Raw genomic sequence first — 11,532 nt, 5'->3', positions numbered from 1 at the left:
TGGGACTTGTAGTTCTTTTGGGTCTTGGAGCGAAACCGATACCAGCTTATAAACATCTTGAAAAACTCACTTTGTCTTTATGTCTTTTTAGAGTAGCAGCAAACTGTAAAACAATGCACCAATTCGTCTTACCACTGGAATACATAAAAGACAGAAATAAAGTAGCTTGAATAAGTGCTCCAGCAGTTGAAAGCATAAACAATCTAATAACTTTGCCACTGCCATGCATTCTTCCAAAAATAAAGCTCATTAATTCATTGATTGTATTTTGTAAATGCTTGGCACTGTAAAGTAGATATTGTAAGACCGCTAACCTCTGTGAAATTGACTGAAATTGAATTGTGGTTCCTATTTGTATTCCTTAAACCATGGGGATTAAAATTGAATAGAGTCACACAAGAGTTTTGGAACATCTTTTAATTTCCCATTCATAATTTGAGGCAAGAATTCTTTTTTACAAAATAATAGAAAGAACTTAAGGGTTATCTTATTTCACTACTGTAGAAAGAATTGCATGACGAAGCCCTGGGGTTAGCTGGGCAGAGGCATTGCATAATCAGCAAAAAACGGACATCAGCACAAGTAAAAACAATATAAGGTATTCAAGTAAGAAGTTATGGAATCGCAATGAAGTCACATTAAAGCCTGACGGCAACTCTTGAAAATTAAGACTTGCTGGGTTTCACATTTAGTCAGAGGAATCAAACGCAGCCAATGTTTTCAGTCCCTGAACGACAAGTGGAAAACTGCAGTTTCCAAACATTATTTGACAGTAGACTGCTTGAATATTTAGAGATTTGGTCTTGAAAAAAAATCCTTTGTATTAAAGTGTTTATGTAAATGTAAATTTTAATCAAAGTATGCAGCATCAGTTATGACATCTTCATTGAATTTACAATTATGACCATGTGAAACACACCTTTTGTCATGTTTAATTCCTCTGATTCATGTAAAGCCTGGTGAAATACATTAATTTATTTTCTTTTCGCTGGTGCTTTCACTGGCGGCTGTGTCATAATGGCACTTCTCCACACATCGCCTTGGAAACCATCCCCTAATGCGATCTCCCCCTGAAAATCAAAACAGAGAGAGGAAAATAAACTTTTTCCTCAAAACAATGGCTCTGTGATTCCTGACATTTCAATCAATACCTCTTATTTGCTCCTCACTCAAAACTTTGTCACCATACATCCACCATCTAAGGAGAAAAAGATCAATAAAGTGTATTATTAAAAAAAAAAAAAGTTTTTAGCCAGTTTTAGCTAATTTTTAATTAATTCATGTAAATCTGTGGAGAATGCCAAATGCCATATTCATGGACAATTAAACCATTTTAACAACAGTTTGCTTCAACTATTCTTCACTGCTTCTTCCCTTACTTAGTGCCACGGGTGGCGAGGATTGTGTCTCCCTTTCTGAGGGGAATCCTGGGTTCTTCAGTGCAAGGGGTTCTGAAAAAAGTTTGGAGACCCTTGGTGAGAGGGCAGCATGCTCCATTATAGTCCTCCACAGCTTGGTACTGGACCTGCTGGCCAAGGCACACAAGAGATATGGTTATTCTACAGAGTAACTAACAAACTAAAAGACAACTTAGACAACTCTCTGGCGGTACATCACATTTAAACCATCTTGCATTGTTTTACGGGCACTATAACGGTGGTGTAAAGTGAATGTTGGCTTTTGTCCATTACAGCTGGTTGATCACAAATCGTAAGACAATATAGATAACTATAGAAAACTGAACATATGTCATTGCAAAGATTCAGAGTATTCTTTAATCAAACAAAATATGTATGTGTATCCAAATTGAGGAGGAGCCAGCAAATCTGTACAATAAAATTGTCATTAAATGTTATAAAAAAAATTGGTCTGTCCATCTGCTGTTTTTACAGCATCTAATGCCATGTCTCTCAGGACTGGGAGAACTGGGAGAACTGGGAGAGGTGTGCTTCTTCTGGGACTCCTCCTGAAGTAAGTTTGTTCTCAGTGAAAAACGACAAACCCCTCAGGATAGAATACAAAATGTTATGTTAGGCTATGTCTATAACATTCAACAAGATTTTCAAGCTTAAAAAAAAAGAAAAGGATAGTGAATGTAACCCAAGCAAATTTAACCTGGAAAATGAACAGCATCAGAATCATGCTAAAACCAAAAGGTACAATGATCAGATGAGCTCATTCCAAGGTCAAAACAAGAAGCAAGGTCAGCTTTTTGTGTTCGTGACTTTTGTCATAGAGTATAAACCTTGTGTCTCAGGACTTACACTTCTCACACGTTTGTCAGCCTTCTGCTTTAGTTGCTCAATCTGTTGACAAAATGTAGACAAAAGTAAAACTGACTAAAGTACATTAATGACATCAAAGTTCCCAAAAGATATGCTAAGAACTAAACTAATCACACTTCTTCCAGGCTAGAACATATTTATACATTTTACACTTACAGCCCTCACTGAATAATAGTCAAATCAACAGCAGAGACGGTTTTACGAATCTTGAATAAACTGAACCTACAGTTAAGGTGTGTTGGTGACATTTGGAGTTAACTGGCCATTCAATTCCACCACCCCTTGGCATCCCTGACCAAGTGAAGACTTGTTTGAAGTTGAGCCAACGGCAGCCGAGGTCATAAGGAAAGATGAACTCCTCCCCCGTTTGGTAATGCTGTATTCTTTCTTTGGCCTGGAGGAAAAGGTATGCAAACTGTAATGCTATTTGGGGTGAAGGCCAAGATAGTGATCTTAAATAATACTAATTGTAGCTGGACCATGTGAGCCCTCATGCAAATGCATGTAAGGGTTAAAATATTCAAAATGTACACTCAACAAATAAGAAGTAACAATTATTCCAACACCATAATAAAGACTAACTAAAATTACAAGGTGTTTAAGGAAGTGCTTTGAAAGAGGGAAAAAAAAACCTTTTCCTCGATCCATGACTCGATTGAGGTTTTGTTTCGAAGGATGACTTTCATCTGAAAACAACACACATGTAGAATTGCAAAAAAAGAAAAATCTCAAATGTACATGTACAGAAAGAACAATGGTCCTAAATAATCACCCACACGTTTTAGTCTTTTCAACCAATTTTGCAAGGTATTGATAAATAAGAAAAGAAAAATATTTGTAATAGTTTGTGCTTGTGAGTTCCACTGATTTGATGTCTAGTCTCTTGAAAAGCCTAGACATTTTCTATAGTTAGCAGGAACAAAAGCATGTAGAAGATTGTAAAGTCAGGAGAACATAATGGAGTGTCATGGAAGACTCTCAAAATATGCCATTATGCCACACCAGTGTTTAAACATTCACAGTTAAATCACAGTTACCAAACTGAAAATTACCTGTATGAAGAACAACATGCCAACTGCAATGGTGGTGCCCAGTGCCAAGCCTAAGGCAAAGAGTGTGGCAGCAAAGGCGGGTACACTGAAGGGCATGAGGGGCTGGACTTGACGCACAGCACTCATATCAATCTTCACAGTGCTCCAGCCAAATGAGATCTGGCATTGGCAAAACAGGCAATAGCTTAACACTTGTTGCACATTATCAGCTGGTAAACAGGATGATGAAGCAAGTTAAGGTTATAACTCACTCTCTCATAGAGCTGAGTGTACATAGTCATGATGAAGATGATGGCAGCATGTGAACAACCCAGTGGAGCAAGCAGCAAGAAGCTGGTGAAGTAGGCGTGGTTCTGGTGGCCGCAGCAGTTGTTGATCCAAGGGCAGTGGTGGTCCATCTTCATCACACACCTAGAGGATGGTAGGCAGATGAAATGAATGGACAGCTGGAGGAACTAATAGGTTGTTTGCAAGAACATAAGAGCAGGAAGATCATGAAAAGTCATGCTGTATTGTTTCTAAAACAGTCTGTGTGGCGCATTATATATTCACAATCCATCTTTGCAAATGCTCATAAATAACACAGTATGTGCTTTTGTATGAAATTTGCTTACTTTGGAAAAGTAAAGTGCTAACTAGGAAAGAGGATGAAATTAAAGAAGAAAAGAAAATCCTTTTAGAAATCATCTGTTTGGCCACTAAAACTATGAATCCCAACTTTTGGTATTAAAAATAGAGATACATAAATAAATAAAGACGAGACTAGTGATGTTTCAGCATTATCATTTCAATGCTTAGCTCTACAGTGCTAACCCAGTTTAACAGTCACATTAAAAGCAGCAGAAACCTTCCTGTGCAGGATAAATAGGGAATGTTATTCACAGTGACGCATGACACAGCAGTTTACATTTTGTGTGCTGTAAACTCATATTTTTTAAAGAGCTTTGGTACAAGGTCCGGGTGGGATGAATGTCTCGTGCTGTTTAACGTATGTACCTATTACATTTCCGACAGTGATGGGACCTGGGTGCTTTGTATCCTTGGCACACCCTGCAGAATTGTAGATACTGGATTTCTTGTTGAAATTCCTGTTCCGACATTAAATAAAATGGAAATGAATCAATATTCTTGTTATTTAGGGTTTCCCACTAAAGCACGACATTGTGATTTTAAAGACAAAAAGAATGATAAAGAGTGTTTGTGTTCATACTTGTAGATCCTTACCGGTTTCCAGCTAAGAGGGATGTACCCAGGCCCAACAAACATGGCATTGAAGTAGTTGTAGAGGATAAGGACAGTCCAATTTAGGAGCATGATGAAGTTAATACTGCCCCCAGTAGTGTCTAGAGGCCAGTACCAAATTATGGAGTCCAGAATTGCCATGGTTGAGCATATAGCAATGACAGACAGGGCTATGACTGGTCCCCAGTGGCACAATCTTCGAACCTCATGGAGGTTCTCGAAAGTCACAAAGGTTGATAGGAAGTTCATTTCCCCTCTCACACTATATGAATCAATAATTTTGTGCCGAGTTCTGAAATACAGTCTTAAAAAAACTTTACTTTTTACCACTGCTATCTTGTACAGTTAGTGGTGCTGACGGTGTACATATTTGTCCTCTTCCTGTTTCTATCCAACAAGTAGCTTGTCTTGGAGTCATTGGGGCTCCCTGTGCTCCAGCCTTCCTTGCCCTGCCCAAGAGCAGCATCCTCTCCTGCTCCTCCTGGGAGAACGCTAGCGTTGAGTCAGACTCATATTACCCATCTACGAGAGAACAAACAGACCCCCCCTCCCAAAAAGGAGAAACAAATCCATCAAATTATGCACCTCAATAAATAAATACCTAAATAAGCAACGAAATCAATTACAGCGCTGATGGATAGCTTTAGCGAGCGTTTTTTAGTTCAATGTACTCGAGCAACGAAATATCATGTAAAGGCCTTTTTAAAGTGATGTTCAAGGTTCATGCGAAAATCGTATAAGAAACTATCATGATGGTTGTTCTTTGGGTTCTTTGCCAGAGATGTTAATTTCAGTTTCGAGTGACATTACGTTATTAGGAAGCTATTCAAAAAATGAAATAAAGCTTCTGCTGATATCTTTCATTTATAAAGCCAAGCGACTCACTGAAAGCAAAGATTGTGCTTTTCTTCACCAGCAACTAATTGGCTCATGACACTAAGCTAGCTATTTCACGCTAAATCTAGACGAACAGCTGAATAATACTACTATATGGACGCATCACTGTTTCCGGTGCTTTACCCACAGAATAACATTAAACAACCGATCACAAAAAAATATGACAACTATGTAATGCTTGTTCTTAAAAATATTCCGATTTAGCAGAACGGCCCAGAGCTAGCTAGTACCTAGCATACTCTCCAGCCTGACAAATCACAGATCGAGCTGACTTGGTGTTTGTGGGACGACTTGAAAAGACTAAAGCACGGATAATTACACAGCTGACAGTCATGACAGACCATTGTTGTAAAGCGTATACCTACCGTTTTTATGAATGAAAATAAAAGCTGTCACTTTAAACTACCAGCCTGTTCAGTTCCCCCTATTATTTACCTCTTGTTTCTTCCCTGAACCGATGGGAACCTTCCCCATGATGTCTCGAACAATATTTCCCTCGCAAAATCTGTGGAAAATTCTAGATATTTAAGCCATTACTCACTTAAACATGACACACTGAGGCATTTGCAAATGTGTTCTAGTTCTGCGAGCGTGAAACAAGATTTTTTTTTAATCTTACTCGGGGCTGAACCATGGTTATGTCACATTAAGTTCCTTACCGAGGACATTTCAGTGCGACTCAAGGAAGGGAATCCATTCGAGCTGTGTATTTATTATTCTCATCTGTCAACTAGAAACACAACTGTTTCAAACTCATACTGCAAAATGTCTTCGGACTTCGAAGCATACGAGCAAGACTTTGGAACCATTACAGCAGAAGTAACTAACAAAATTGGCAGAATTCCTAAACTAAGTGGAGGTAAGACTGTTTATTAGCTGGGGATCGATGCTGATGATTCTGTGACGTGAAGCTAGCCAACGGTAGCCGGTTTAGCTCATAGTGGTAATTTCCCTATTTTTACTTATTTTACTGCTAGAAAATAACAACATTTTCTTGCAGCAGAGTATTAAATACACAAGCAGCGTATCCCTGGCGCAAATACCACTTGTTACTCGCTGGGTTAAGTCGTGCTCTGCGAATGATCCAAACCTCATGATCTCTGTTATGTATCATTGTGTGAGAATGTTAGCTATTCGGTCTTGTAACGTTACTTTCTTGAGGAGAGAAAGCCACTGTCATATATTCGTTTAATTTTTCAGAAATGCACACCAATTGCCCATTTTTAGAGACTGATCTAAAGTGACAGATGCGTCAGTATCTTTACTTGTGAGTGAGGCACAGTATTTCTGGTTGTTACAGCTCAGCATGGTTGTATGAACTACCATTCCTGCTTAACCCCAGCTGCAGACCATTGAAATAGACGTTTGAAATAGAAGTGTTGATGGATCACCAGGAGAATTTAGATTTCACTCATCTATCTCTTGAACATCAGGGAGATGTGCAGAAGAGGGACTGGAAGCTATCACTCTGAGAATCAACTGGTTTCACAAATAACACGAATGTATGATGCACGCAAGGGCCCTTATCGCTGTCAATGCACATTGCTGACAAATCACCAAATTGAAGGTTTCAGATGAAACAAAACAGAATGATGAGGATGGGGGCTTAATTTATGTGGAGAAATAATAAGGTTTACTGAATGAACTTCATTGTCAGAGCTTTGTTTGGGTTCCTGCTTTTTTGTGGTCCTAGTAGTTGCTCACAAGGGTGATTGACAGGTAGCTATACTGACACTCGAGTTGCATTCTCTTACGAATACAAACTCGATTAGACCCCATCCATGAGTAAGGACATACCTCACAATGAATTTTTTATTCACGTATGCTGTTATGGTTTAGGAAGTACTGGAAAATAGTTGAATTTCACAATACAATTTTTAGAGGTGCCACAACTCTGTGTGAGAATGGAAAAACATGTCAAATGATCAATGAATTAAATGTGTCCCTTGCATGAGAAGTCATTTATTTCCACTTGATCAAAGTCTTCAGAATATTGTATTTGCCTTTTTCAAATATTTAAATATAACACAGCAGCTTTTTATATAAAGAAATCCTATAATTTGCTATTTCAAACATAAACATATATATTCTTTTTTTTTTAATGTGCTCTCCCAGTGTGCTGTGTTCTAAAATTATGTGAAATGAAGAAATTGTGCTTTTGTCAATAAACTAATAATTAAGTCAAGATATCAAGCCAAATGTAATAAACCATTATTGCTTTAAAACTACAGATTTTGTTCACATTTGAAATGAAGTCCATCAATAATTTACCAATGAACAAACTCAAAAGTCACAAGCAATGATACATTATTATATCCATTATTGGTTATAATTTTAAATGAGTAATTTTAGCTTTGACTCCTAAAACCTCCAACTTGGAACATTTACACATTTGCCTATTGGCTTTTCAAAGGGCACTGCCTATCACAAAACACAGGCTAACTGAATATCTCTGGCATCTTTGACGTTTCATAGCAGCTCATTCCACCAAGCGATACCACGTGGCTTTATTTCACCATCTGTTGACTTTGTCATCGTAACCCCATTTGAATATGTACTAAACCAGCGAACTCATCACACATATAAGTAGTAATTAGGTGCCTATTGCCACCAACAAAATATTTTACAGGAGTAATTCAGTTGCTTTTGTACTAATTAAAGTTTTTTCTTCTTTCCTTCCTTAAATTCCTGTGGATTTACTCTTTGAAGGAGTACCATATTTCCTAGTTTCTGAAGACAGCACTTTATATAAGCATTAATGTAACACCAGAAAGGGATTATTTTATTTTCATTCCCCATGATCACTGTTGCTGACAGGACCTGTACTTGAAAAATATTTCCCTGATTGTCAGCATTAATTATTCACTGAATGTATGTTTTTTGATTTGTTAGCAGCCCAGAAAAAAGCAAAAGAGTTAAGGTGTGTATGAATACAATGAAAAGTGAATCAAAAGCCCACTCTGTCTTTTTTTTTTTCTTTTTTTTTTGTCCAACCAGTCTGTAGAGAAGCCCTTTTTCCAGGCATCAGCAATATTCATGATAAAATCCATACTTGCAGTGTTTCACATGCTGCCAACTCTTAAATGGGTATGAGCACCATCTTACATACTACATAGGATCAACTTCTGGCTGCTTACCGTGTTTGTTGTGCAGCTTGACTCAGGCATTAAAAATGAATGTGATGAATGACAAAAGATACTGTTGCCCCTTTGGGACTGAAGAAGAATAATTTAGGATACTGTCAATAATTTAGCATATTTAGAAACTGAATTCATTTGCGTGATTATGTTATTTATTGAAAGTATTTTGTTTGCTAATAATCCATGACATCTTTGTGCCCAATGTATGCCTTTATATAATGAGTTTATGCTGACGTGTACAATTTTTACTCATATTGTCAGAATAATTCAAAAGAATTGTAAATCTGTGTTCCATTCTCCAATTATTCATTGAAAAGCTAAGAAAATGTAATATTTGAGATTTTCCAACCGTATGAAAATGTGTGATTTTCTAACCCTATAAAAATGTGTGATTTGATTGTGTTACCTGAACGGCAACTTTTCAACCTTGCAAATGATATAATACTTTACCAGAACACAAGGGGCTACATTCACTTGCTGTAGTGTAAAAGATCCACTTCAAGCTCCATCTGGAGTTCCTTTCTTAAGCTTTCAAAGTTTACAGCACAATATTTTGATATTCAGTCTTAATGTAAAACTTGGCGGTCGTGATATATTCAAATGTGTGCTCTTTCAGTTTTCATTATGTCCTTCTTGTCCTTTTATTCAGCACTCAAAGCTTGTGACCCTCAATGTTAGTTGCAATATAAACCTGCTGGTAAATTGAGAGCTTCACTTTCTAGCTCATATCCTTCTTCACTGTGGCAGGGGCATTAATCTTTAGTTGCTTTTTTTTTTTTTTTTTTTTTGATGATTCCCCATAGACCTATATGGAAACATTCATTAACATATAATGAAATCTTTCATTCCAAGGGCAGCGAATCTATAACTACTTACTGTGTCACTCTCTCTATTCCATTAACAAGAATTTCTATAAATTGATGTTGTAGGAGTTACATTTTACATTGTTTTACTAGTGGTTTTAATAAATATTCTAGTGTTGTTTTTATAAATATGACTTAGTTGTTTGAATGGCGATTTGTTAAATTAACTTGGTTGTGTTTTGACCTTATTCCTGAGGAGAATGGGAAACAAATGTTAGTTTTATTCATAATGCTTCTGTAAAGGTTAAAATTCCATAATAGTATGCTATGAATTACAGGAAGCCACCACAATCAATTTTCTATTTGCAGAAAACAAACGTTTCATTTGTTCTGTGACAAATTCACAAATCTACAAAGCTTACAGGACAATTTTTCATAATCTGTGATATCACCAAAACCAGGTGGTCAAAAGCATTTGTCTTTTTTAAACACTGAACACTAACTCGATAGCTCAGCTACCTGGCCAAGCCTTTAATATCTATATGGTTCAATTTTATGGCAAAGAGCTAATATCAGAACAAAGACTAGTTTAATCTGGGCAGAAATTAAAGTAGCGTTGTTCTCTTGAACAACAGAATGCAGTTTAACACAGGGTTGGACAAACACACAATACCTCTTGGGAACTCTTGCAAGTCCTAATGAGTTTCAATGGATAATGTGGAAGAGCAGCCATGGGGTGAGGTGCAGAACAGCGCGTTAGTCATTCTGAGTGGGACTCATACTTCTGGCAAGTGAGCAAAGCTGACACCTCCCTTCCCTTTGAGTTGGCACGAGGTGTCTCACTGCTCCTCAACAGAAACCAACAAAGGCCTCATAGACGCCAATAACTAAGAGACATCAAATGTTGGCTCGTCGTGTGGAGGGAATGTGTAAATATATCTTCAAATGTGTCCTCGTGTGTTGTTTTCTCCCAGCCTTTCTCTGTCTCTCTACCTCTCTCTTCCCCCTGTTGCGGGGGAGTTAGGTTCTTGTCATGAAGCGCTGTTCTTCTGTCAGCTGATCAATATGTCCCTGTTTTTTTCCTTTCAGAGGAGAAGACACAGCTGGTTCTAAATGTCGACAAACAGCTTGAAGAAGTCAGAGAGTTGGTACGTCTTTGATCAGTAATTTTCCTACTCTTCCCATTTCCTAAATAATGAATTTGAGGAAAGAGGAAGGGGACAATTTTCACTGGCATCAGACAACCACACCGGTACTATTCCGATCGTGATATGACTTAGACATGCACGCACAGAGCAGAGGTTTCCCCGTGTACGTGATTACCTTCCAGTAATCTGCTTTTAAGTGACACGCCTATGACATATTTCAGCCCATTATCCTGAGGTGGGAATCTTCATGTCGCTGTTTAAAAATGAGCAAAGTCTGCTGCCAGAGACAAATTGTTGTTGTAGTTGTCTTGTTGTGTTATGGTGATTAGTTTCTTCCAAAACCACCCTCAAGAGGCCTGTCTCACCACGCCTCAAATATTCTTAATTTACCATGGCATTGGTGGGCCTTTGCATGTCATTGAAGTGAAGCAGCTGTTATATTTGAGTGTGTGCATACCTGAGGAAAAGCCCTTCTTTATTGAGTTTTATCTTTGTCTTTCCTGGAACAGTATAGTCTCATAAATTACACATTTTAGAAGTTTCGCTCAGCAAAAGAGACAAAAATTTACAGAATCAAAAATTTAGTGCCTTTAATTCACTTACTGCTACCCATGCCGGTTTGTTCCCTTTCCTCATGCATACATGATAATGACTGTTTTTAACCATGTGTGCTGACATGGATTTTAGGAGCAAAGAAGACTGATGTAAAAATCAGACAAGTAAACCTTGAAAGTAGTCGTATGCCAAAATACACTGAACAGAAACTAATCACATGTTCAGTAAGCACTATAGCCCCCAAAAAAAAAGAAAAATAGGCGTTATTCACTGCTGAAAAGCAATTTGTTGAAATATAAATTTGGTAGTTAACAATCATGTTAAACAAACCTTGAGGTTAATTTGAAGTCCAATCCATAGCCCTGCAGCCTTTTTCACACTGAAGAGAACATGGTTAACAATATTTTTAC

General features: G+C 37.6%; 2 protein-coding genes across 5 annotated transcripts in view; one reads left to right on the top strand and one right to left on the bottom strand.

Moving 5' to 3' along the window:
* Positions 1-402: 402 nt before the first annotated feature.
* On the bottom strand, positions 403-5,968 carry zdhhc6 (zDHHC palmitoyltransferase 6). 3 transcript variants are annotated; one of them, XM_086139558.1, is made up of 11 exons: positions 5,842-5,968; positions 4,562-5,101; positions 4,334-4,425; positions 3,589-3,748; positions 3,338-3,496; positions 2,918-2,971; positions 2,512-2,679; positions 2,265-2,306; positions 1,380-1,525; positions 1,152-1,198; positions 403-1,070 (listed from the first exon to the last, which is right to left on the bottom strand). In XM_086139558.1, the coding sequence occupies exons 2-11, from the start codon at positions 4,826-4,828 to the stop codon at positions 970-972; spliced, it is 1,236 nt and encodes a 411-aa protein (XP_085995684.1). In that variant the 5' UTR covers positions 4,829-5,101; positions 5,842-5,968; the 3' UTR covers positions 403-969. The 3 variants fall into 3 exon arrangements, with proteins under 3 accessions (XP_085995684.1, XP_085995682.1, XP_085995683.1); XM_086139556.1 differs by having other exon boundaries at positions 1,380-1,528; positions 5,842-5,967; XM_086139557.1 differs by having other exon boundaries at positions 1,380-1,528; positions 4,562-5,126; positions 5,842-5,897.
* A 78-nt stretch (positions 5,969-6,046) lies between these two features.
* Positions 6,047-11,532, top strand: part of vti1a (vesicle transport through interaction with t-SNAREs 1A) — a 116,773-nt gene continuing 111,287 nt past the window's right edge. For both annotated transcript variants that reach the window (XM_086139559.1, XM_086139560.1), the window contains exons 1-2: positions 6,047-6,335; positions 10,509-10,567. In XM_086139559.1, the coding sequence (XP_085995685.1) occupies positions 6,047-6,335; positions 10,509-10,567 (348 nt within the window). The remainder of the gene's footprint in view (positions 6,336-10,508; positions 10,568-11,532) is intronic.

The sequence above is a fragment of the Fistularia commersonii genome, chromosome 32 (genome assembly GCF_037954325.1).
Source record: "Fistularia commersonii isolate RoL2024-O1a breed Wild chromosome 32, RoL_Fcom_v1.0, whole genome shotgun sequence".
NCBI lineage: Eukaryota > Metazoa > Chordata > Actinopteri > Syngnathiformes > Fistulariidae > Fistularia > Fistularia commersonii.
The sequence above is the reverse complement of the archived record's forward strand: the minus strand, read 5'-3'. Positions and strand labels throughout refer to the sequence as shown.